This window comes from Anser anser (assembly GCF_964211835.1).
Source record: "Anser anser genome assembly, chromosome: Z".
Taxonomy (NCBI): Eukaryota; Metazoa; Chordata; class Aves; order Anseriformes; family Anatidae; genus Anser; species Anser anser.
The window spans coordinates 32,560,334-32,584,310 of record NC_139723.1 but is presented as its reverse complement, the minus strand read 5'-3'; the positions used below and the strand labels follow the sequence as shown (position 1 = coordinate 32,584,310).

General features: G+C 36.9%; 1 protein-coding gene across 6 annotated transcripts in view; it reads left to right on the top strand.

The window, feature by feature from the left end:
* Window positions 1–23,977, top strand: part of PCGF3 (polycomb group ring finger 3) — a 54,420-nt gene that overhangs the window by 11,068 nt on the left and 19,375 nt on the right. For 2 of the 6 annotated variants that reach the window (XM_083818240.1, XM_083818245.1), the window contains one exon: window positions 21,364–21,481. In XM_083818240.1, coding sequence (XP_083674366.1) covers window positions 21,373–21,481 — 109 coding nt within the window. In that variant the 5' untranslated portion in view covers window positions 21,364–21,372. Of the gene's footprint in view, window positions 1–855; window positions 10,153–13,275; window positions 13,468–14,493; window positions 14,537–15,437; window positions 21,482–23,977 lie in introns of those variants that run through there. The other 4 variants (XM_083818242.1, XM_083818243.1, XM_083818244.1 and 1 more) reach the window with 4 other exon arrangements.

Sequence of the window (23,977 nt, the reverse complement as noted above, 5' to 3'; positions counted from 1 at the left end):
CTCCCCTATCCTACTTGAGGTCTTACAGTGTTCAGAAGTAGTTGGAAAAGATGTTTCCTGTGAAACTTTGTAAGTGGTCACTGTGATAACAGATTCTCTCTTTGCATTAACGTCTATTAGAAATAAATTTGTTGTACGCCTTGCATAATAAAGCCTGAGTTCTCTGCTATTTACACTTGCTGTACTTTGCATTCTCTAAAGTACTTGCAGAATACTGACTGCTGTGAAATTAACAGCAGCGTCTGAATTTGATAAAATGCCTAAAACCCATAAGATTTTAATTTTGAAAGTCAGTTGGATTTATACTAGTGAAACTATAGAAAGCTGATTGTCACTCTTTGGTTCCTTATGTCTGGCAACTCCTTTGTACTGAACAAAGTGAAATGTTCTCGAAGTTAATGAGTGGAGATTGCCGAGATACATGAAAAACATTCCACAACAGTGAAGTCAAGTAGTAAATTTTAGATGGTGAATCCGGTCCTGTGCAGTACATGTTGACAACAAAATACAAGCTATTGCAGCGAATTTCAGAGACTGAGTATTTTTCCTGCTGACAGTGGCTGACAACTGTACTTTTACTTCAACTGTTAATGGGTTGATGTATTATTGATATATTTATCCGTCTCCTTATTAAGAAAAACGAAGCTTTTACTAGCGCATTCTCCTGTATTTTTAACAAGAAGGCATTTTTCTGTCTTTGAAAGTAGCATCTGGAAGCCTCTGTTGCTTTTGGTCTGTTGCAACACCTGCAAGTCCCATCTCGGATGTCTCTGATTTTCTGAAGTTACTGCCTCAGTGTTTTCACTTTAACGATTGTGTTTCTTTTGGATCTTAAGGTAATTAACTTTGGATGTTTTATTTTTTTTTTTAAAGGAGGGAAAATCTTTTCAAAAATGAGGTTTCAAGACTTCAAGGTAAGAATTGAGGTAATCAAATACTGGGAAATAAAGATGAACATCCAGTTTTTGTGAACAGGAAAAAAAAAAGCTTTCCTACTGATTTGATTAAATTTTTTCTTTGTAACTTTATACTAAACAAACAATGCATTTTCTGTGAAGAAAGCTAACCACGAGGTTTATTTTGACATTTGCTGTCACTTGAAAGGGAATGACCGTGTCTGGGTTAAGTGAGCTACAGCAGCAAGAGTTCAGAGGAGACCAAGAAACTGTTAAATATTCACCTCTGTCAGAAATAAATCGAAGCAACTGTTAGAACAATAGGAGAAGTGAGAGCAGACTACATCTTAAAGTCATCCTGTGGTTTCAAGAACAAAAGCAGAAAGAAGATTCTGCGAGGCTCTCTTTCATTTGAGTTGTATAGTTCATTGGGTAGCTAACTTTATTTACTGTGTGTACATTTGAGTCCAGAAAGAACAGAGAATACCTATTATCCATTTGCAAAGTACAGGGCAATTCTAGTAACACTTGCTCATCTTCTTTCATAGCTGTTTGGAGAGGATTGTTGGACAGTGAAGTGAAGTTGAAAGCTTTGCTCACAGATTTTTTTTTTTAAGCAAAGGCATGATTTTTTTAAGATTCTTTCAAATCTTTGTTTTGTTTGGACTGAATTGATTAACTGTCATGTGCTGTAGTCTGGGTTCTGTTAAACTACATAAAGATGTTAAAAAGACAAGTGGTTGCTGGTAAAGTGTTCGCAGGGTTTTGCAGCACCTTCCTACTTACCTGATGGTAACTTCTGCCTTCTCACCACAGATTTCCATCTTGACAGTTACTGTATTAGTGGGCTGTTGCTGTCTGGACTAATACGTGGAAGCAGGGGACTGAAAACTTGAATTCCTAAAGGCCTTTTGTTATATACCCAAAGGAATTGTTTTCAGTTCCTGTATGAAGATTATTTATCCTCTCTTTCTTAAAAACTGGCAATATTTGCGTGAGAATGGGAAGCTTCTCTCTGATAAAGATCTGTAACTGCTTCACATAAGAGGTATAAAATCCCCTCTTCTCAGGTTACCCCGAAAAGGTTTTCTAACCTTTTTCCTTTTTCAGTTTAGAAATGAGGAGACATTTCGTCTCAGAAGGAGTAGTCAGGCATTGGGACGGGTTGTCCAGGGGAGCTGGTGGAGTCACCGTCCGTGGGGGTGTTCAAGGAGAGGTTGGACGTGGTGCTCAGGGACATGGTTTCGTGGGTGACATTGGTGGTAGGGGGATGGTTGGACCAGGTGATCTTGGAGGGCTTTTGCATCCTGAATGATTGTACGATTCTACAATTACTCTCTACAGATACACCTTTTCCTCATCTTTGTTAATAAGTAGTTGGTTTAGGGGACTGTAGAAACACATATGACATCATACATAAATAGATGTTTTCATGGTACCTAGGATTAAGATTTCTTTCAACAAAGAAAGTTAAAATGTATGTATATATGGCGAATGAGGACGGAAAAGATCTTTTAAAATAGTTACCAAAACTTAAGTTTTGTTTTTTTTATATATATATTTTTAAAGGAGTTGGTAACAGGGTCCTTTAAACTTCTGTCTTCACCATGGTGGACTTGGCAAGCTCTTATTATCATGTATAGAGTTCCAGGGCAATCAGTGCAAATGCAAACACATCAATTCAAGTGACAGCTTAAGGTTAATTTGGTATTGTGAGTTGCTCATCTGTTCTACAGAGGGCATAGTAATGAAGATTCAGATCTGTTTCAGCTGTGGTTAAGTCATAAATTACCTTCTCTCAAGTGCATGGACATTAAATGTTCAAAAAAGTGGTGTGGGTTCAGGTCCCTTCTAGTACAGCCTCACTAAAGGTCTGGGTTTGGATCCCTAGGTTCTGAATTGAAACAAATTGCCTTTTTAATGGTTTGTAGTTTCTGGCTCTAAATTCTCAACGAGGCTGTAGTGATAGTCACTAATGAAAGAAGGAAGCTAGCTCCTGAGATAATGTTGTGGGTTTTATAGTGTGGGGTTTTTTTTTTTTCCAGTCTCTGACACTCTAAGGTTCTTCCCAGTTTTATCAGTGATTGCAGTGGACGTTCATCAGAAATGACCTTGTACTCTCAGCACGAAACAAAAGAAACAGAATGTAAAGAGTAATTTATATATAATTAAGGTAGTGATTTTTTGTCAGAAATTGAAAACTGGTTTCCCAGAATCAAGTTGGTCAGAGGGTGCTCTTCTCCAGGCTGTCTTGCAGAAAAGTAGTGCTCCTCTTGTCGCATAGATACTATTCCACATCCCACAGTTTGTTAGCCTGCTCTCAGGAATGCATCAGGACCACCCACCCCACCATGAACAGTTCATGGTCTGCACGGCTAAGTGTGTTTTAATTGCGAGGGGCCACTTGAAAGCAGCTTCCTTATGAGTTCTGAAGGCTGTGGTTTCACAGGCAGTGGAGCCAAGCTAATGGCTTGCTGCTGCCAAAGGAAGCTCACAGTTATCACTGTGCAGTGCATGCAGCCTCTTCCCTTGAGTATTCTCCAGTTCTTTTTTAACCTTCATGTGAATAAATGAATTTATCAGGCCAGCAGAAGACTATCTACAGTGTGATGAGTCATTCCCAGAGTGTTCCTAAGCCTTGAAACAATGCTACCTATATGGAAGGTGCTGTTTTAATAAGACTCCGTTAAGACCTGCAGTGATGCATGCAGTGATGAAATTCTGTAGTTGTGCTAATTAAGACAGCTAGATGGCAGATAAGGCTAAATGTTTACTACTTCAGAGTAACAGCTTCTTTCAGAGTTTTTGGTTCTTGCAAGAAAATTTACTGAAGATTGGATTTGTGAGGTTGTAATCTGTAAAAGGTGTTCTAAAGAGAAGTTTCATTTGCTAAAATTCATTGTAATCATATGCATTACTAGACTGAGTGAAAGACTGGTCCATGTGCAGGCTTGTACAATAAGCCACATACTTAGAGTAGTAAGTCCATCTGATTAAATACAGATCCCTCAAAATAAAAATAAAAAAATGTGTTGATACTGTAGAGCTTTTGAGAGCTTTTTGAGCTCTTCTAATGGGATTATATCACAAATGTGAAGAATTTTTTAGATTATCTAGTATTAAATTAAATTTAAAAAAAGTATTAAATGAAACATCTGTTTTGATACATTATCCTTCCTCATTTTCGCATCTAAGCTTGTGTCTGCCTATGCTGCAGCTGCCAAAGCTTTACCGGAATGAAATGGAAATGGCTTGCGTTACTGAAACACAATTTCAGAGTATTGGTAGATGCTTACTGTTACTCACTATTTGTGTACTTTTGCAACTCTCAAAAGCAATGAAAGCAGCATTGTGGAAGTGGTTTCTGTGGAGGGTAAGGTACTGGCTAAGATTAAATATAAACCTGTAGTTTACATGACAGCCAAATGACTGTTTAAATACTCTGCAGTCACTGTTAACAGATGAGTACAGAAGTTATGAAAGATGTTTATGGAAGATGTTTCTAATACTTCCTCCTCTGCCCCCCCTAAATATCACTGAGTCTATTGGGATATGTAAAAGGAGGGCAGAAAATTTCATCCTAACTTTCTCTAAATGGGTTTAATATTATTGCAATAAGTCGCGTCATGGTTCAAGTACCATATCTCTAACTCCAGCGCAGTCGAGTGAGAGCAAAACAACTGAAACGAGTGCAAGGCACCAAGCTTTAAAAGAGTTTTGACATTTCTAGAGCCTTTTTGTCTTGCTTTTTCCCTTTCCCCTGCCCTTCTGCTGCTGACTTTTTCTCTGCCCATTATGTGATATATTTCAGGGGTCAAAAGTGGTTGGGAAGGCTGAGGTTGCTGTAGGCATAAAGAAACCCACAGTTTTCATGCTGTTGTAGTATGGCCACTTGATTTGCTTTCAGTCTGTGAGTCTCCAGAGTCATGGCTGCTCATTGCAGACATTTTTTCTTCACTCAGAGGGTGGTGAGGCACTGGCACAGGTTGCCCAGAGAAGCTGTGGATGCCCCATCCCTGGAGGTGTTCAAGGTCAGGTTGGATGAGGCCCTGAGCAACCTGGTCTGGTGGGTGGTGTCCCGCCTATGACAGTGTGTTGGAGCTATGGGATCTTTAATGTCCCTTCCAAACTGAGCCATTCTATGATTTTTGCAAAGCCACCTTTTCCCTCCATAGATGAAGAATTTCAGTACTGGCTCTGGAGTTTGGTGGTTGGAGTCTGGTGCTATCTAGTGGCTATTTGGTATCTTGCCTCTGAAATTTGATTGCCTAGATGAAATCTGTTTGAAATCAATTTAAATATGATTTTCCTACACTGGTCCTCCTCATGACCAGTGTAGGAAAAGTATACTAACTCTGTCCTGTTCCAGTATATTTGTGTTAGAATGTTTGCTGTGATTTTACATGTTCACTCAAGAATCCTAGCAAAGTTTTTAATCATTGATCCTTTGTCCTAAGGTTTGCGGGCTGGCTTTACAATATTAGTACATGTGAAAACAATTTAGGAACCCTGTCTGTAGTATGTTCTGAATTATGCTGCTTTTTCTCAAATATAGCTGTCATTCAAATTCTGCACCATAATACACTTCAAGGAGAGAGCAAAGTAATTTATCGCCAATCTTAAAGTCCTCTTGGCTAGTTACAGGAACGCATGATTTTTGTAATTGTCATTTCTTTCTCTGGGATGAGTGCTTTTACCATGGTCAGCTCATTTTCGTGGTTTTTATATTACATTTCTCCTTTTTCGGTTTTGTAACATAGTATCAATTTTTAGGAGTAGTTCCAGTGGTTTATGGGTATTGATTTTAAGATACTACATCTTTACACAATGAAATTTTGTATTGAAATCTGTAAGCTCAAGGTGGATGACTGTAACTGTACTTAAGGTAGCTTTTTAAGTTAATACTCTGAAAGAAAACTGAAATCATCTATTAAAAATTCTCATCTATACTTTTCCTTTCATGATCGTGTTTTATTTCTGATAGGAGATGCCTGCCATCTGTTGCCACTTGAAAAGCCTCTTCCATAATTACACTTGCATGTGTGTCTTGGGTGGATGTGATACATATTTATCTGTTGCCTGACTCTGTAAAAAAAGTGTTGAGGCAGTGGAAAGGGTAGGGAAGGAAAGATAAGGGGAATAACACACTAGGGCTGAAAGTTTTGATGGCAGGTGGGAAGCAGCGAAGAAGGCCAGGTTGCATTTAGTGTGTATATACGTTTTTCCATACTTCAAAAATCTGCCATTCTCTTACTTCGTGCTCTTATTGCTCCTCTTCCTAAAGAGAACCTTTTTTTAAATGCCAGCACTGATTTAATATTGATGCTTTATGCATATTTGTATGAGGCAATTTTCAATCATTATCAATTGCAGTCAGGAAAACTTCAGTCTTGCATTTCATCGCATATGTTTGCTTTCACTGTCGGAGCTGAAGGAATTTAAAGCCAAAATCTTTTTTCAGCTTTACAGGAGTAGGGAGCTTAATGTCTATGCTATTTTGAATTCGTGTTTGTGCAATTTAAATGTGCTTTCATTTTCTTTCCATATATTTATATGGAAAGGTACGCATTACCTGCAAGAACATTATGTAGTGGGCTTCTAAAATAAAGATTTTAAGAGGTCACAGGTAGTCTTTATGAGTGGATTAGTAATGGATGCAGTGAATATCAAAGTGTTGAAGGTATGAAACATGCCAGCTGTAAATCAGCAAACGCAAACTACGAAGGAAGAACACAAATTTATCACCATCATCTTGAGTTTGCTGTGACCGTGCTGTATCAGCAGGCTGAGTCTTGGAGAAACAGTAATGCCTGAAGTATTATTTGGATCACTTAGTTAATCTCTTACTAATGTATCTGCTATTTGCCACTGCCCCATGCTTTCATGGGTTTGGATGGTAGACACTGTATATGGGGGTTTTGTATTTCTAATTCATGGTGACTATTGCTTCATATGTATTATGAAAATAATAAAACTTAACATTTACAGAAAATGAAATGCAAATCTCAGTGCAGGGATGATGCCCATCTTCAAGGTGTCCTGTCACTCTAACAGGTAGGAAAAGGTGTAGATGAGTTTATAATGTACAGTATAATATCACATATTACAACTCCCTAATCTTTTGTCAGTATTTATTTTATTAAGGGTAGACTTGTTAGTGATTTTCTTGATTTTTTTTTTTTTGAGAGTGCCATCTTTAATTTAGACTTAGAAGGGTTTTATAAGCATGTGTTGTCAACTCACATGTTAAAAAAACTATATCACTACATCCTATATCACTACAATTTGACTATTTACATATTTCTGGCTGTAGACACTTTTAGAAATGAGTTATCTGATTTTTCTTTGTTAAAAATTTAGCTAGTAGGTAGTATTTGTTTGACTGTTCAGGATTCCAGTACAGTCAATTTTAATGCGGACTGTCAAAATTCCAAATCTAAGCAAAGTTTAAAGGAAAAGATTTAAACAAAACCTTTTATTAAAATCTCTTTGTATTCAGCACTGGTATTAAGCATGTGTCCAGTAATTTTGAGTTTGTTTTTTTTTATGATCAGATGCCAAACTGAGTTTGAATGGCTCTGTTTTTCTGTAATATTTAATATTTTTATGGTAGTTACTATTTTGTGAATTTTCTAAAAATGCTAATTACTGCAGAAGTTGAGAAAGGATGGTGTTTGTAGAGAGGAATAAGGAACATCTAAGTGAAATGAAGGAAGATGAGTTGTTAAAGTTTTTACAAAGGGGAATAGGATGCGTTTGGAGTCACTCGTCTACAGCTGAGTTGCTATTTCTTTTGCCTTACTGAAGTCCCTTTTTTCCTCATTATATGTTGTACTAATAGTATGGAAGGCAGAAAATTGAACAGTCATCTTTGTTGTGTTGACAACTTACTTCAGGGCATAATTCATTTTGTATAGTGAGACACAGGTGTTCTATTAAAAAAAATTTTTTTTGCTCTCATTGTACCATAAAAGGTAAGTATGAGGCATGAGTAAAGATCAAATGATTCTATATTTATGTAGATTTAAGGTACATTTAATCCTACTATGTCCTGATTATTTTACTTCATATTAAACATTTGTGTCATTTTCTACATGTAATTTACTAAGAGTGGTGTCTTACTTTTGCATTGCATTATCTTTCATTGAAATGAACGAAACAAACGTGTAAAAAGCAAACGTTTCACCTAGGGCTGTACAGTTCTTTAGACACCTTAGTGCAACTATTAGTAATGGCGTGACTACACCCCAAGTGGTTTCCCTTTAACCCGTTAGTCAAGTATCCTCAAAAGAAGATCAAAGTGCAGTCTGTTCTCAAGCATAGTAGATCAAAGTAACAAATAGAACACGGTCATTTTAAAGGATGCTTTCCTGAAAGTGATGTGATACTAGTCTCTCTCTCTCCCTTTTAATTACCTGATGGCTGACATTACCGTCATAGTCTGTCGTGTTACTTTAGAAAATTTTAAATCATGATTATTTCAGGTAAGTTGGCTAAAGATCACATTATTCATACTTTGTCTTGTCTTGTCACCTGCTACTCTTTGACTCTTAATTATGTCTTAATCATTAATCGTTTCACATTACTCTTACGTTTTTAATGAATAGTGAGAATTTCTGACTTTACAATGTGACAACTTAAAACCCAGCACTAAAATATTGAGAGTAATATTGAAGAACAAGTTATGCTTATTAGGCACAGGCAATTCTGCCACAGAAATATTCAGGCACAGCTTGTTTTCGTTGCCAGGTGGTTGCAGGGAGGGAGAGAAAAAACATTGCACTAGCTTGTCAATTACGGAACCAAGACTACGGATTTAAACAAAACAAAACAAAAACCTTTTTAAATGACCAACTCACACGGCCAGTTTAAAGCTGGGCTTGTAAGGTTTAGTGTTTTCTAAAGTCTTCAGTATTCTTGTAAAGCTAGTGATGCTGATATATTAATTGAAATTTTCCAGATGTCTGTCTTGAAAGAGCTTTTACTTGCTGTCCACAAAATAAGTTTTCTTTGTTATTGTTCTTTTTTTTTTTGCTAGTTCTTCATAACAGTGTTTAAAACAGTCCTATGCTTAGGGATTATTACAGAATGAAAAAAAAATGAGAGTGGGCTAGAGATTTGCACCGTTTCAGCCATCCTCTTTACATTTTCTTTTTTACTTAGTTATATGACTTTCTTATACAACATGTTATGAAACTGTATCTCTGACACAAAAGTCTGATAATTCTAGATACTGGGAAGAAATCAGGAACTTGCAGTTTATAAATTTACACCTTCTAGGGAGGCATCCCATTCATTAGGGAGCAATGAAATGTCTCAGAAAACAAAAACACCAACCACCAAAAAAACTGAAACCCAAAGTATTGAAATGTGTAAAACCAAAAGTAGGTATTGACATTCGCTTGTGGTAAGAAAGGTAGCTCAATGGCTTTTCAGTCCCTTCATGAAAAGTAAGTACATTCTCTGAAAATTTTTATAGAACTTGTAATATGTCATTTCTTATCTGTAGTGAAATTAACATAACCCTCTGTTCTGAAATAGTCATTATGAAGGAAATGAGATTTGGTTGTAAATGGCTGCAAACTGAAATAGTGGAGAAAGTCATATTGATTGTAAGAGTCAAACTGTCATCCTACGCTTTAGTTATGGTGGGCAGGCAAGTCCCTGAAAGAAACATTGAGGCAATGGCTTATCTGATAATTATGTGCACTCTGTGCTGTATAATTGGAGTAGTTAGCTGATTTAACCTCATTTTTCTTCTCTTTTCTGAATCACAGCTAAAGTATTTATCTAACTGCCAGCACTTTACTCTGTTTTAGCATTCATATACTTCATAAACCTAGCTGTGAGAGACTAAGGAGGGGTAAGTATTTCTAAGTGCTCAGTGGAATATACTGTAATGAACTTGTACATAGAAAATACTTCTTGCTCGGAAGAACCCTCGGCCACCTGAGAAATAACCTCTTGGTAGAAGACTGTTCCTTGGTGAGGATCCATCCTGTGTTCTGCGCTCTCAGCTTCAGTATTACCCTTTGGCAGGGCTGAAGAACAGCTTGCATTACTTTGCTTCTATACATACATTTAGACGGACCTGATAAGTTCCATGATAAAGCTCATCTGCACACCCACAAGACTTGGAGGGGGAAGATAGGGAAATTGTACACGGTGTAACTACTGCCAGGCCCGTCACAGGAGCCATCAGCCTGTCAACAGCCCATCTTCACAAACCCAGAGGATCACAGAGACTCAGTGGCAGGTGAGGAACACAAAATAAGGAATCAGTGTAGGGCACACACTATCAGGGATGTCACCTAACTGGGGCTGTCCCTGGGAAGCCATCAGCCACGTCGGATGGACACTTACCACTGTGAATGGATGCTGGGGCACCTTTTGGTCTGAGGGGCCTGCAAGACTGCTGCACAGGGATGTGGGGAAAGAGCATTTGGGGGTGGCATGGGACTTAAAGGATGCTTTGGTGATGAGCCAAAGGCAGGGGAAGGGAGGCATTTGGATGATTTAGGGAGGAACATATGTGGAAAAACAGAGGGAAAAGGGGATTCAGAGGGCTGGTCCCATGTATATAGCTGGCTGGTCAGTATGTCTGCCAGGTAGTACTACCCTGTGCCTGATCAGCGCAGTCTGTTGTTGTTTACATTCCTTTAACTTTTTCTCTGGCTGGAGGGCTCCCAGTTCTGCATGCAGGGTGGTCTGACAGCCAGGAACTGCAGTCAGACCTGTAGTCAGAAGGCCTGTGAGGTGCCTGTAACTGGAGAGGTGGCATAAACGAGGTGTGGGGGTTCCCTGGGTCATAGGGGCCCTTGTGTCCATGGTGTGCCTCTAAGGCTGTGAGCCCATGGTGGAGGGTGGCCTCTGGGGGAGCAGAGGAGTCCTGGGGAGCTGTGTGTGGAGGTGTGCACACAAGTGAGAGGGTCTGTACCAGGAACAGCAGGCTGCAGCCTCGGGGCTCCATTGGATATCAGTTTTTAGTAGTATTTAGCAGTGAGGCAAATACTCAGAGAAGTGAAACATAGCGTACTATTCTTGGAGGCTCTATCTTCGAGATGCCGGAAAATGAATTCTTAAATTTTCACTGAAACTGGAGGAACCTGATGTGTCAGTTGCTTTGTATGTGCTCTCAGCGGGTTGCTCAGCATGCCTATGAAGTGGGCACAGAACTGAAATTGCAGTGTTCCACTCGACAGAAGGTAAACTTAAAACAACAAAAAGCCCTGAGCAAGAAACACCAGAAAGCATGCTGCACGCAGTGTTATGGTGGTAGCACAGGTTTCTCAGTATTGTCAAAGTACTATGAACTGATCAAAATAAACTACGTGCTTAGTGGATTTTTGTTTTAGGAAGGTGGAAACAACAGATGTGTAAGGTTTGGTGGGTTTTGTTTGCACGTTTTGTTTATTTACGCTTTCTGTGTTGAATATGTTAGCAATGCGTAGACTTGTTTGATGTGGTTAGGGCACTAGTGCCATCTGCTGGTACTAATCCATTTCTAAAAATGGGTAAAATTACTTGCCAGGAGTAATAGTATAGTAAGATGTGAGGAATTGCTGGTGTGATACTAAAAAGAGTACTTGTATACATTTGGTGCTTTAACATAATTAAGTGGATGAAGTATGTCATACAAATGTGATGTATCGGTTGTTTATCAGAACTTGACTTGCTAAAGCAAATGCAAGTCTTGAACCACATTTCATCGTGCTAAACAAAGATTTGTTTCTAGTAGCTTCTTTAAATAGGGCTTTACAGACACAACACACAGACTTTTGTTGAAGTTTACAATATTTAAAAACTCAACTTGGAAGAATATTTTCTTCTGTTTCTCCATCTTGCTAAACCCAGCACAATGTTCTCATTCCGGTTTATTTGAAATTACTGTTCTAAGTGGCTAATGCACTGTTTGATGTTTGAATATTCAACAGTAGTAATCTTGGCAACAGTTGAAACAAATGACTTTTCTATCTGAAGTCATAGGATATGCAAATATTCTCTTTACTTTGTCCTTCCATCCCTCAAAAAAAAAAAAAAGTGTCCCACATCTGAAGTTGCTTACCTGAGGTAGTAATCTCACCATTCTCCAGAGGACTGAATGAGCTGTATGAACCGATACAATGAAAGTAGGGCTATGACTACTCCTGTTCTCCTGAAATAAATATCTGACTTGTAAAAGATCTTGTCCTGTGATGGAAAGATTTGCAGAAGTATTAGGTACTTTATGTTGAAGTGGTGGGTTTTGTTGGTGGTGTTTTTTTAAATGAAACACTTAGCCATATTTTTTTTCCATTTGCTGCATGACTTTATTCTAGTAAGTTACTTTTAAGTAACTTACCTTGTGAAACAGAGGCTTCCTTGTTCAGTTATTAATAACTTCCTTGTTTCTAATGCAATTGATTACACTGACAGGCTATTTTTGTGACTTAATCCAAATAGCTGAGGAGGTGCAAATTCTTTGCTCGTATTTCTTCATATATTCGACCTCATGAGAGTGTAACACTACTTCAGTTGCATTATGCTTAGAGCGTGAATTTGTGTATTTTTTTCTGCAGTTTAATTCAACTTGTTTGTCTACTAGGTTTCATCTGTATGCAGATACTAACAAATGTATTGCAGGCTGATATCTAAATTTGAAAATTTTCTTTCCAGTAGTAAGTTTTGGGTCTGTGCAAAGTTCCTTCATTGTAATGTTTTGCTCTTAGAGCTGTGACTTTCACTTCAATACTGCTACCCTTGTGAATTGAAGTATACCTGCTATTGTTTTCATTCTGCTTCCAGTGCTCTGTAACTTTAGTACCTCTCAGTAATTATTGAGCAAAATTACTAGCATCTCCCACACGTAGCTGTTTTTCCTTAGGGTCCTTCCACCGTGATCACTATTTTTAATGCTTTTTAATGTAGCAACATTACATTTCAGCAGAAGGAAAAGGAAAAAAAAAAGTGTACTTATCCTTTTAGAAAAGAATGAGGTTTAAATGGTTTGTAAATCCTTCAGGTGTCCACTTCACTTCTGGATTTGTACCTGGGCAGAGCAACTTCCTGTTTTGCCTTACCGAGCTGAGTGGTACGAACAAGAATTACAGTTAGATAATCTGCCACGTTATCAAGAGCAGTTTGAACAGTCCTTTAAATAAAATCAATTTGGAATAGGAGTACTCTCTTCTAACATGTTAGCGTGCAGGATCAGTAGATCGATCCACTTGCCCAGTTCTCAAGAACTCTCTCTCTAAATGAACTGAATTTCCCTGTATTAAGCTTTTATAGTGCATCACTGTCTTCTTGCAACTAGAACATGAAGCATATGGTGGTGATTTAGGACCAACTTGACTGTTGGCATATTTCTCACAACTTAAGTGCTACTTTCTCCTTCCAGCTCAAGTGAAGTGTGACCCCGTCCTCCCCCAGCAGCAGTGAGGAATATGCACAACCATCCCTTTTGGAAGACTTTGTTACTCACCGGTTTATGTTGTGATGTGTTCTCAGGCTGGTGATAAACCTCTGACTCTGTCTTCAAATTGCCTGCTCTGTTCTCCACATTGTGTTGCAGAAGTACATTTTGTGGCAGGTGCTGCTTTTTTTCTTCTCCCGTTCTTACAAGTGGTTTTACATCCTGTGAAGATATTTTTTGTGGGTTCCAATGAATGAGCATCTGATGTAACTTTGCATTGCTTAGTGCTAACAGTGGAATTTTCTCTGAATGCAGTAAAAGCATTTGATAGTAGAATTGCAAAGATATTTTTTTGCTTTGTATCGGCGTTCTTGCCTAGTACTACCATAAATATTTTGTGTCATGGTATTTGTAATTCCCTTAGCCATGCTTTGATTTGTGGAGCAGGAAGATGGAAGCAGTAGTACTCATTACCTGTCTCTGTAACATCTGAGTATTCCACATGTGAATAAATTTAACTAGAAAAATTGCCTTCTTTTGTCAGGCTGAGATATTTGTATGAGATTATCCTCTATCTAGAAAGTGACACAAAGGTGTTTATATATATATATATATATATATATATATATATATATATATATATATATATAAAATTTTATTTTGGAAAATATCTAGAGATTCTGGAAATAAAAAGTATTTCCTTGACAGTATTTTTGGATTTTACAGATGACTTGTAAATATAGCTTGAAAACTGAGAATAATAGTCATCTGTCTGTGGATCTCCAATTCATTTTTTTAACAACAACAAAAAAAGTATTGACTGACCACTATCTAAATAATCCATAAATTGTGGCTATCTCATTTTTGTTATTTTTGAACATAATCTAGTTCTCTTAATTGTTCCATCATATAGTGACAGGTCTGGCTGGATTTTTGAGTTTTCTGTGGTGACTGTGTCCTTTCATAGGAGACTATATTGCATCTTTTCCTTTTGAAATTCCTTTTCAGTCTTTTTAGTTCAGACAGTCTTTCCTCACTTCCTTTTACATAATCAGATACAAATTGTATGCCTCCACCCTGCTGTTATCTTAAATTAATGTAGAAACGTCCAGGTGAATTTGGTGAGCTACGTATTTCTAAGTGGCAGCAGGAATTTGAGGAATTTTGGATGTTAACTTTCAGACTATTTTTCTGTCTTTTCAGGTCTCTGGATGGCAGACTCTGAAAAGAAATGCTGTTTTAAGAGGTATGCCTCAAGTAGGCCAAAACATTCCTGACTAGTTTATGTATTAATGATAAGGCCATACTTTGAAGGAGACTCTGCTTATCCTCTCTGCGAGCTTACATTAATCATAATTTTCAGGACTGAAATCTCTCTGAAAGGTAAAAATTTGTACATGAGCATTCAGCATTGACTTGTTGGTGATGCGGCTTTCCTGGAGAGATCTATAATAAACTGCCACATTTTCGCTTGATAGTGGAAAGTTGCCTTAGTAGATGAAATAATTGGATGAACAACACCAGTTGACCGATGTACATGTCCACTGCCAGGGTCTCCTGACTCTGTGTGTGTGTTTATTTATTCTAATTAGGAATGTAGTCCAGATGCCTTTATAATTGTCTTCATGCATTGCCTTGTGTATGATGTAATACTTACCAGACAGTCAGATGCTGATGGCATTCCATTCCAGCAGTGTGATTATATAAATCAATGTTAACTGGAACCAAGATGAAGAAATATAAATCTTTGTCCAAGTGATCATTTTGGCATATTAGTAGGATGTTTGGAACTTCCTGCTTGTGTGCTGTCCATATTCCAGCACTTAAAGATTGCCTCTTCTCTTTCCATTGTAGATAGGCTGTTTCTGAATAATTCATTGTTTTACAGCTGTTAGGAAAGCAGTCTCTTCAAGATTGAATTGGATAGCTCTTCCATTATCTTTCTCATCCATTTCAGAATTCTTTACTCGCAGAGTTCAGGAAAGTAGGCTTTGTTAGTTTTCCTCAATGACAAAGATTGATCCAGCCTAGTCTTTTCAGGGCTTTCTTTTTAAAATTTCTCTAAAACAGGACTACTTCATTCTTTCAAGGATTGATTCAGGTCTATGAAACTCTAGAAGGTTTCCTGTTTCTTTAAAGCAGTAAGTATGCTGTTGATTTGTTTTGTTATGACTCTAAAATAATTCCCAGTGGAAAATACCATATGCATAAAAAGTGGCTCTTCAGCTATTGTCTGAGATATTGGTATTCCTAGAAAGTTGAGTTGGTAAGTTGAGTAAGGCCACTTTTGAGTGCACGGTGGGATTAGAGTCCGGACGTTACTTCCCACCTACATGATCCTATGAATCTTCGTAACCTGCTGAGTTATAACTTCTTTGCATTTTGCAATTCCTGTAAAAGCAGATGAATTTCAGGTTGATTATTAAGAAGCTTCTTTTTGTCAAGAAATGTTTTGTGATTCTAGAACTGGTAATTGAAACTTCCTCATTCCAACAACAAGGTCTTGAGGGAAGGAGGATCATGTTTTGACTCTAATTCACTTGTTTGCTAGATGAGAAGTGAGAAACTTTAAAATATTTACCTAATGTCACTGTTCAGTCAGCAGATTAAGAGTCTCATAAAGTTATCTACACCTCTTTCAGTTTATTTTAGATTACCTGCTGTAATAGGCTATAATTTAAGCAGGTAACTGTGTAGGAGAACAAATGAAGGCCTATGTCCTACAGATTTTCTTTGCTTGACTTTGACTGGCTTTCTTAAACATAATTTTAAGAAAGGTATTTGTAGTCTTCTAACTGCTACAGGGGACTAAGGTTTGCAGTGTTCAATTGTGAAAAAGATTGTTTGGTTCTGAAAATGATGTTGCAAATTTTCAGATGCTGGTTTGTCCTCCGAAGTTGCATGTTTGCTGTGTGGGTTATTTTGGGTATTGTGGGTTTTTTTTGTTTGTTTATTTTTTAATATAAGACATCAGACTTAGGTGGTGCTTTGGAAAAGTAGACTTACCTTCTCCTCCTGTTATTAATTCAGGATAGAGCTTGTGACTAAACATCAACCTAATTCTTCCACTTTTAAAAGAAAAGCAGCCAGTTTTAGGTGGGATTGTGCTAACTTCATTGAGTTTAAATCTGTGTGATTATAACCAGACACCAGTTCCTTGAAGTACTCAAATGAACATCTTAAGTGTAGCCAAAACACTAAGAAATTAAGTCTACCTATCACATGGGTAGACCAAGGCGCTGTAATAGGGTAGTAAATTAATGGGATCATGGGGTAGTTCAGGTTGGAAGAGATACCAGATTATCTAATCCAAATGTTCAAGGCAGGGTAAGCTATGAGGTCATACCAGGTTGCTTGGGGCTTTATCCAGTTGTCTGAACATTATTATGTTTTGAAGTTGCAGGCTTGCTTGGGAACATGTATTCAGAGATGTTTTTGGATTTTTTATTATTATTTTTAGATTACTTGTTTTGGAATTTCCTGAATTCATATTTATCTCCCTTCTTAAAAAATACTGCCTTCTGGTTGAGGGATGAGAAGATGAGATTTGTGCAAGATACTACCTGAAGTTCAGATTTGGAGAAATTAATTCCTTTTTTCAAAGGGAAGGGTGTTAAAGGGAAAGCTTGGTTCTGTCCAGAAAATAGGTTTGCTACTGGATAATCTTGGTGGTTCTTAGTCTAACTTTGTGTTTTGGACACTGCATAGTCATGCTGCTTAGTGCCAGTTTTTACTTGCAATGTATGATATTACTAATATGGATTAGCTGTCTGTGCAGAAAGTATAAAAAGTCTGTGCAGAAGGATGTTACTTCTGTTGGAATTGCGTAGAAATCCAGCAGCCAGTAAATGTGCTTTTCCTGCTTTCCTTTATATTATTACATGTTACTATGGTAGAAGAAGCTCTTTGAGATTACTATATAAATAGTCAAGGAAAATGCCGAGACTTCTGAAGAATATTGTGATTCTCAATATACGTTATGTCGCTTTCATGGGAGCCCACTATTTCAAAAAAAAAAAAAAAAGCCTAACTAGGTTTTTCAGTAGCTTGGTTTGGTAAACTCAGTAACTGAGCTGAGATTTGCTAGCTGTAATTGTGTGTTGTAAGACCATACATTTTTAACAAATAGATTGTAACTCATTACTGTGCTTCCCACATTGAAATAAGTGGGAGATTCTATAATAATTAAGGTGGAGTTAAGATGACTTAGAAATAAGATTTGGGATTTTATTTATGGTATGCTTTTCAATTTTTGCAGTTGTTGTATTTTCTGTTTGCTTCTAATCTTTGGACATGATCCATTTTTTTCTCTACAGAAGTGAACTTCCATGTATATATGGTTATTCCATGTAGATATGGTTACTCAAAGAGTTTGTGTGTGTGTCTGTATTTGTATTTGGTGAGAACTTGCCTATCTTACGTGATGAAAGTGACTAACTTTTTTCAGCAGTGTGCTGTATAGGAACATGGGAATATTGGAGCTCCTCAAGAGCAGATATGTAGTTTAAATAGAGCAGTACCCCATGTAAGTTGATAGTTGTTAACACATGTCAGGTAGGAACATGCAAGACATCCTGTGCTCTACCTCTATTCACATAGATTCATAGAATCATAGAATGGCTTGAGTTGGAAGGGACCTTAAAGATCATCTAGTTCCATGCGCCCTACCCTGGACAAGGATGTCACCCACTGGATCAGGTTGCCCAGGGCCCCATCCAGCTTGGTCTTGAACACCTCCAGGGATGGGGCATCCACAACCTCTCTGGGAAACCTGTTCCAGTGCCTCACCACCCCCTGAGTGAAGAATTTCTTCCTAACATCTAATGTAAATATCCCCTCTTTTAGTTAAAAACCATTCTACCTTGTCCTGTTATATGCCCTCACAAGGGCAGAGCAGAGGGGGACAGTCACCTCCCCTGATGACATGGAGAGTTTCTTCCGAAATGTTGTGAATAGTAGCTTAGCTTTGTATTTCTTAGTACAAAATTTATCCTGTTTATCCTGCTCAAATGATAATAATTAAAAAAAAAAAAAGTTGATGGTGTAATTTGTGGTTACGCTATTTACTTTCCTTTGAAGCAATACAGAATAGATACATGATGAATCCGGAATCACTTTGAGTTTTTAATTTTTGCTGTTATTAATGAGTTTAATTTCTTACATGAGGCTGTAGCTTTAGACCTTCTATCCTTCCATTTCTTCTTTATCTATGTCATTAGTTTAGCTTAATTATTTTTTCTCTTTCCCTCAGGGAAGGAATTTGAGTTGTCTTCAAAGTCTAAGTCTCTAAAAATGTAGTCTAACTAAACTGACGTTTTTGTAACACACCATTTTGCTGCTAGTTCCTCCTTTTAACACTGTGTAAGTCCTCCTGCTGTTACAGATTTGAAAAATAAACTGTTTGGAAAAACAAATAAGCATTTTTTTTTCCTTACGCTAGAGGGCACGAGATACTGGTTAAAGTGAAGTCTGATCCTGACAGCTTGCTTAAAGACGTTAAAAGTTGCATTGCTTATCCGCTGCACTGAAGGTTCCATGTCTGTATATGCAGAAAATGCTTCCTTCTCTTGTTTTAGTTGCTGTAAGCTAGCAGTGTGGGCCAGGCCTTCTGGAGAAATCTCCGACTGCAGTTTTTAATCTTGCTTTGAAACTGAAGTAGCTAATGCACTGGAAAAACTTGCTCGCAGTCTGTCACTTCTGGCAATAGTTTCTTGTTCCTGTTCTTAATCATCTATTGAGTTTCTTTGAGCCATTCTAAAAAGGTATATGAAACTTTCACAGGTTTGGTTTGCCAGTTAGGCCTTCTCAGGATATTCTGTTGGACATGTATTTTCTCAGTTGCTAAGAAGTGTATGATTTTATTTGTCATTCGGTCAGTGGAGTGTTTCATCTTTGCTCTTTTTTTTTCTTCTGCTAAAAATGGCTTTACTACTTCTTTGTAGTATATTTACCTTCTTTGTTGTGTGCTTTGTTCGTTGTTCTCATAATATTATGTCCCATCTGAATTGGTTTTCATTTGCTGCACTTTTTTTTTCCCTAGTGCTAGATCATGTGATGCCTGTTATGGCAATGCAGTGGGGAAAAAATTGTCAAGGTCTTTCAAGAAAATTAATAATTTCTTTGCTTCAGTTTCCACTGTAGTATCTTTGGCACTTATGCTTCATTAAAGGTTAGATTAAATCTTTCAGTCCTGAACATCTCTTTCTGAATTCCTGGCTAGGCAAGTCACTAGCGTTGTACTAATATAGCCTCTTCTAAGTATTCCTGTAGCTTGGTTTCTCTTCTGCCTTTCATGAATTATGTTTTCCAAGGTGCTGTCTACATGAATAGAAGTTCTGAGCTGTCTCCTGAACTCTTCTTAAAAGTGATATATCATAAAAGATATATATATCTTTTTCCTTTAATTTAAGAAATGTAAGTAATTCATGCAGTAGATTCTTTAACTGGATACCTTATGCGCTAACTTGAAAATGTTTAATGTGTGTGTGTTTTTCAGATGGTTAGAAGCAAACTTGTAAAATAAGATTTAGAAAAGTAATTCAGTTTCCTAGCACTGATTTTGACCTACCTTTGGGTCTGGGCACTGGGGTTTTCACTTTCATTCTTCTGTAACAGCTAGTCACTGGCTTAATTAAGAAATCTAGATGCTTTAAAACAAGTTTGATGTCTGTGTTGTCTTAGCCACGAGAACTAGAAGTCTTCCTAGTCCTTTTTGTATAGGACATGCAGTTCTGCATGGGCTTGTGGTGGATGTGCTTTTCTATAACTTATAATGAAATACAAAGTACTATTTTATCGCTGGTATAGTTCTGATTCTTATGAAAGTTTGCCTTGTGATAGTTCTTTCTGATTAATACTACTTAATTAATTTGTCATGTTCTTTTCCTTTGTTTAAGTTAAGGTGATACAACCTCATTATGACACTTTTTTGTGAAATTTGGGAAAAATGTGTTGCCAAACAAATTCTGAAATGTATTCCAAAGTAAACTAGAAGAAAACTAGTATCTGTGAGCCAGGGACAGTCAAGTCATTTTAGTAGAGAACAGTGTAATCAGGTGACATCTGCACAGCAGGAGCCAAATGCAATAAGTTATGAGCATCCTAAAATGGCTTATGTAATTAACTCTACTGCTGTCAACTTATGGTAACAGTACAATTTTCTTGTCAATATATTTTGAAAAAGAAAATACAGATACATTTAAAAAGTATCAATGTGCTTCTTCAGGCACAAGTTTTGTTTGCTGTTTTCTCAAAGTAACTGGAGTTGCTGCAAAAGAAGTTAAATGAGCGGTTTCATTTCTAACTTTTGATTATTTATTTATTTAATTTTTCAGTTTAATGATGGTTATGCCATCCTTTGCTCTGAAGAATGAAAAACTTTCTAGTTAACATTTCTTAGTATGGCAAACTGCAGTTCTCCTAGTGAGACAATTTTGGTTTGTAATGTGCTCTTCTATTAACTTGAGTATAAATAAAATGAGATTTCATAAGGTTTACTTTTCAGGTCTGTTAATTGAGATGGCTTCAAAATTATGCTTTAACCATGGTGGCACAAGGCAGATACTTAAGTGTGGTTAAACATACTATGCCAGATCAGTCCCAGTTCTTTTGACTTCTGAGTTTAAAAAATGCAAAAATGCTTTCAAATTATTCTGAGAACTTTTGCTCCTCCTTTTTTTTTTTTGATGAAATTTTTCCCATGGCTAAACCAAATGTGATCACATAGATCAACAGAAGGTAGGATTTTATCTCATATCCAAGTCCCGTGGGCAGCAAGGGGCTTATCAATAGTGTATTAGACTGTTGTCTATGCTAGTAAAACTTTAACTTGTAAAACAGTGAAACCTTGACTTGTAAAAACTTCTCATTTTCACCTTTCATTTCTGTGAAGTTCTTTCAAAGTTAGTGCTACCATCGTGTGCACACGCACGTGTGTGTATATATATACAGTGTATGAGAGCCTTTAGCTGTGTAAACATATCTTTAAGGTGAATTCTAGTTAATCATTTGTGCCCAAACTACTTTTACCTCATCATTATAGCTATGTTACTGTATGATATGTCTTTTCTGCAGACACCAAAGATGCTAACAAGAAAGATTAAGCTTTGGGACATTAATGCCCACATAACCTGTCGCCTGTGCAATGGATACCTGATTGATGCTACCACTGTTACAGAATGCTTACATACATGTAAGTAGGAGTATAATTAATTTAAAGATTTTTTTATTTGATGTGCAGTGTGATGTAACGATTTTTAGTTGAAATTCAAAAATCTATTATGCATCAGCTAAAACAATGCATGCTTTGCTAGACACTGTCTTTTAACAAAATGATGTTTTTAACAAAACAAGTGAAGAGAACACTAAAACTGTACTGCCCAAACTTGAAGCCATAGATAAGTGGTAACGTATGTATTCAAAAATGCAGTTTATTTTCCTCCTAAAGGAATGTGGTATGCCTATTTATTTCTTTTGTGACAGTTGACCCAGCATATGCTCTCCACCTGGAGCCTGCCAGATGTCTCTTGCTCTTCTGTCTTTATGCAGAGAGCAACCATATTCGATGAAGAATAAGTATATTGTATTGTACCCTAACAGTAAGCATTTGTTCCAGAATATTTTGAGATATTTGTTATGCTGCTCTGTGAATTTCCAGTTTCAGATCAATGCATTATGCTCTTGAACCTCACAAAGCCTTAGACTTCAATAAAACAATAACTACAAAACCACCTTCACTTGAAGTTATAAATTCTTCTTAGTATCTTTGTTGCTAATTTCACAGTATATAAGGATAGTAGGGTTTGAAATAGTGATGGAAACTTGCATATGAGCAGAGTTCCAACTAAAGGTCTGAAAAGAATCAATGAAAATCATTACCCCTGAGGAGGAGCCATGGGACCCACTTAGTCCAAAGTGCCAATTCAAGAATTGTTCTCTGTCTTAAATCAGTTCTGATTCTCAGCTTCCTTTGCCAAGGTAGGTGTCAGCTGAGGAATTAATCTTCAGTCCAGAAGACCTGTGCTAGTGGCATTCAATATCTTCTGTAGTAGCCACAATCATTGCTCTACTTTACATTACAGGGTTTTACCAAAAGTATTTTTCCTAGCTGTGTCTTCAGAATCCCTGCAGTTTACCAACATGTTCTTGTAAGTCAGGCCATTCTGTTTGTCCAGTTTTATTTACTGGGAGCTTAGAACATCATTTGTTTTGTTTATGTTTATCTGCATTAATCTATTAAAGAGTACGTGCTATGCAACTTCTTACATCACATGCATTTTACAATGCTTCTGTCACCGTATTTTATTCTGATAAAACTAGTATGTTGTTCAAATAGCTTCATCGCCCATGGCCCTGTGCTTTCTCAGAAGGGAATTATTTGGTGGCAGTGGCTTTGTCTCCACAAAATGAAAATTTTTATTTCTGTTGACTTATATGCCACTTAAAATTTCATACAAAGGGGAAATACGATACTCATGACTTGTCTAATATTACATTTTCCATTGTACTTCATTTCTAAGTTCTGCTCATCAGTTTTAATGTCTGCTATTCTTGTCACGCTTCCATGCCATTTTGGTTATTCTCCTGTCCCTTCAGTTCGTGTTTCACATCTTAATTTCTATAGTGCTTGTTCTGGAGAGTAGGGGAGACAATTGGATCCTTAAGCTAGACTTTTCTTTAATTTTTGTCCCAAATTCTTCACTGCTGCTATCAACAGGATATTACATATAAAAACAACATTATAACAAGTCATTTGTCTAACTCAGAGCTAGAGGGTCATATTTTGTCATTCTTCTAATAATACAAAAAACAAGCTCTCCAATCGGTTCACATCAGCTACACCATTTCTTACATTCACTTATGAAGTAAGTTTTTATTAATGCACAGTATTTTCTTCAAAAGCCAGGGAATGCCTGCTGCTTGTTCCTACTGCTTTTTTTTTCCCCCCCATTTGTGGCTTGTCCCTCTCTTTATTTGTTTATATTTTCAGAGTACTAATTCTGTATGTATTGTGTAGAATTAGAATTTTTTGAGAGGAGGCACAGCCCTGGGTTAAAAACAAACAAACAAAAAACACTTTATACAATGTTGATATTGTTTGTGTTTTGTTTGTCTGTTAATGCTAGCAATATATGTTCCTGAAAAAGCATGCTTGGAAAATCTGTCCTGAAAGAGTGTCCTGTCTGTTGAAATAATGAATTCTCTGCTGAATTACAATACCTTGTAATTTGCTATGTTTCTACTCATAACTGTGCAGTTACTGTTTTTTTTATGTTTTTTGTATTTTTCTAACGTCCTGCCCTTCAGATGTTTAGAGATTCTTCACATAAGTTGTAAATGCAGTTCTTGAGGCCTGTTGTGAGAATTATTTGGAGGGAAAACAAACTTTTTTTCAGTCTCTTTTATACTTTGTTTCTTTGCTGTAGCTATTACTCGTTGGTGACAGGCAGGCCTATAATTCAGTAGGCAAAAACTTCAGTAGTAGTAACTCACTGTTAAATCTTTTCTATTCTACGCTTGTTTCTTGACTAGAGTTTCTAGGCTGTCAGATATACACAGGTCTAGTTAAACTTTTATATTTGTAGTTTGATATTAATTAGTCTTTATACGTAAAAGCTGCTATGAAATAAGAAATATAAAAGTTATTATTCTGTGGATTCATGAAAAAGACAAACTGTGTTTCTTGAAA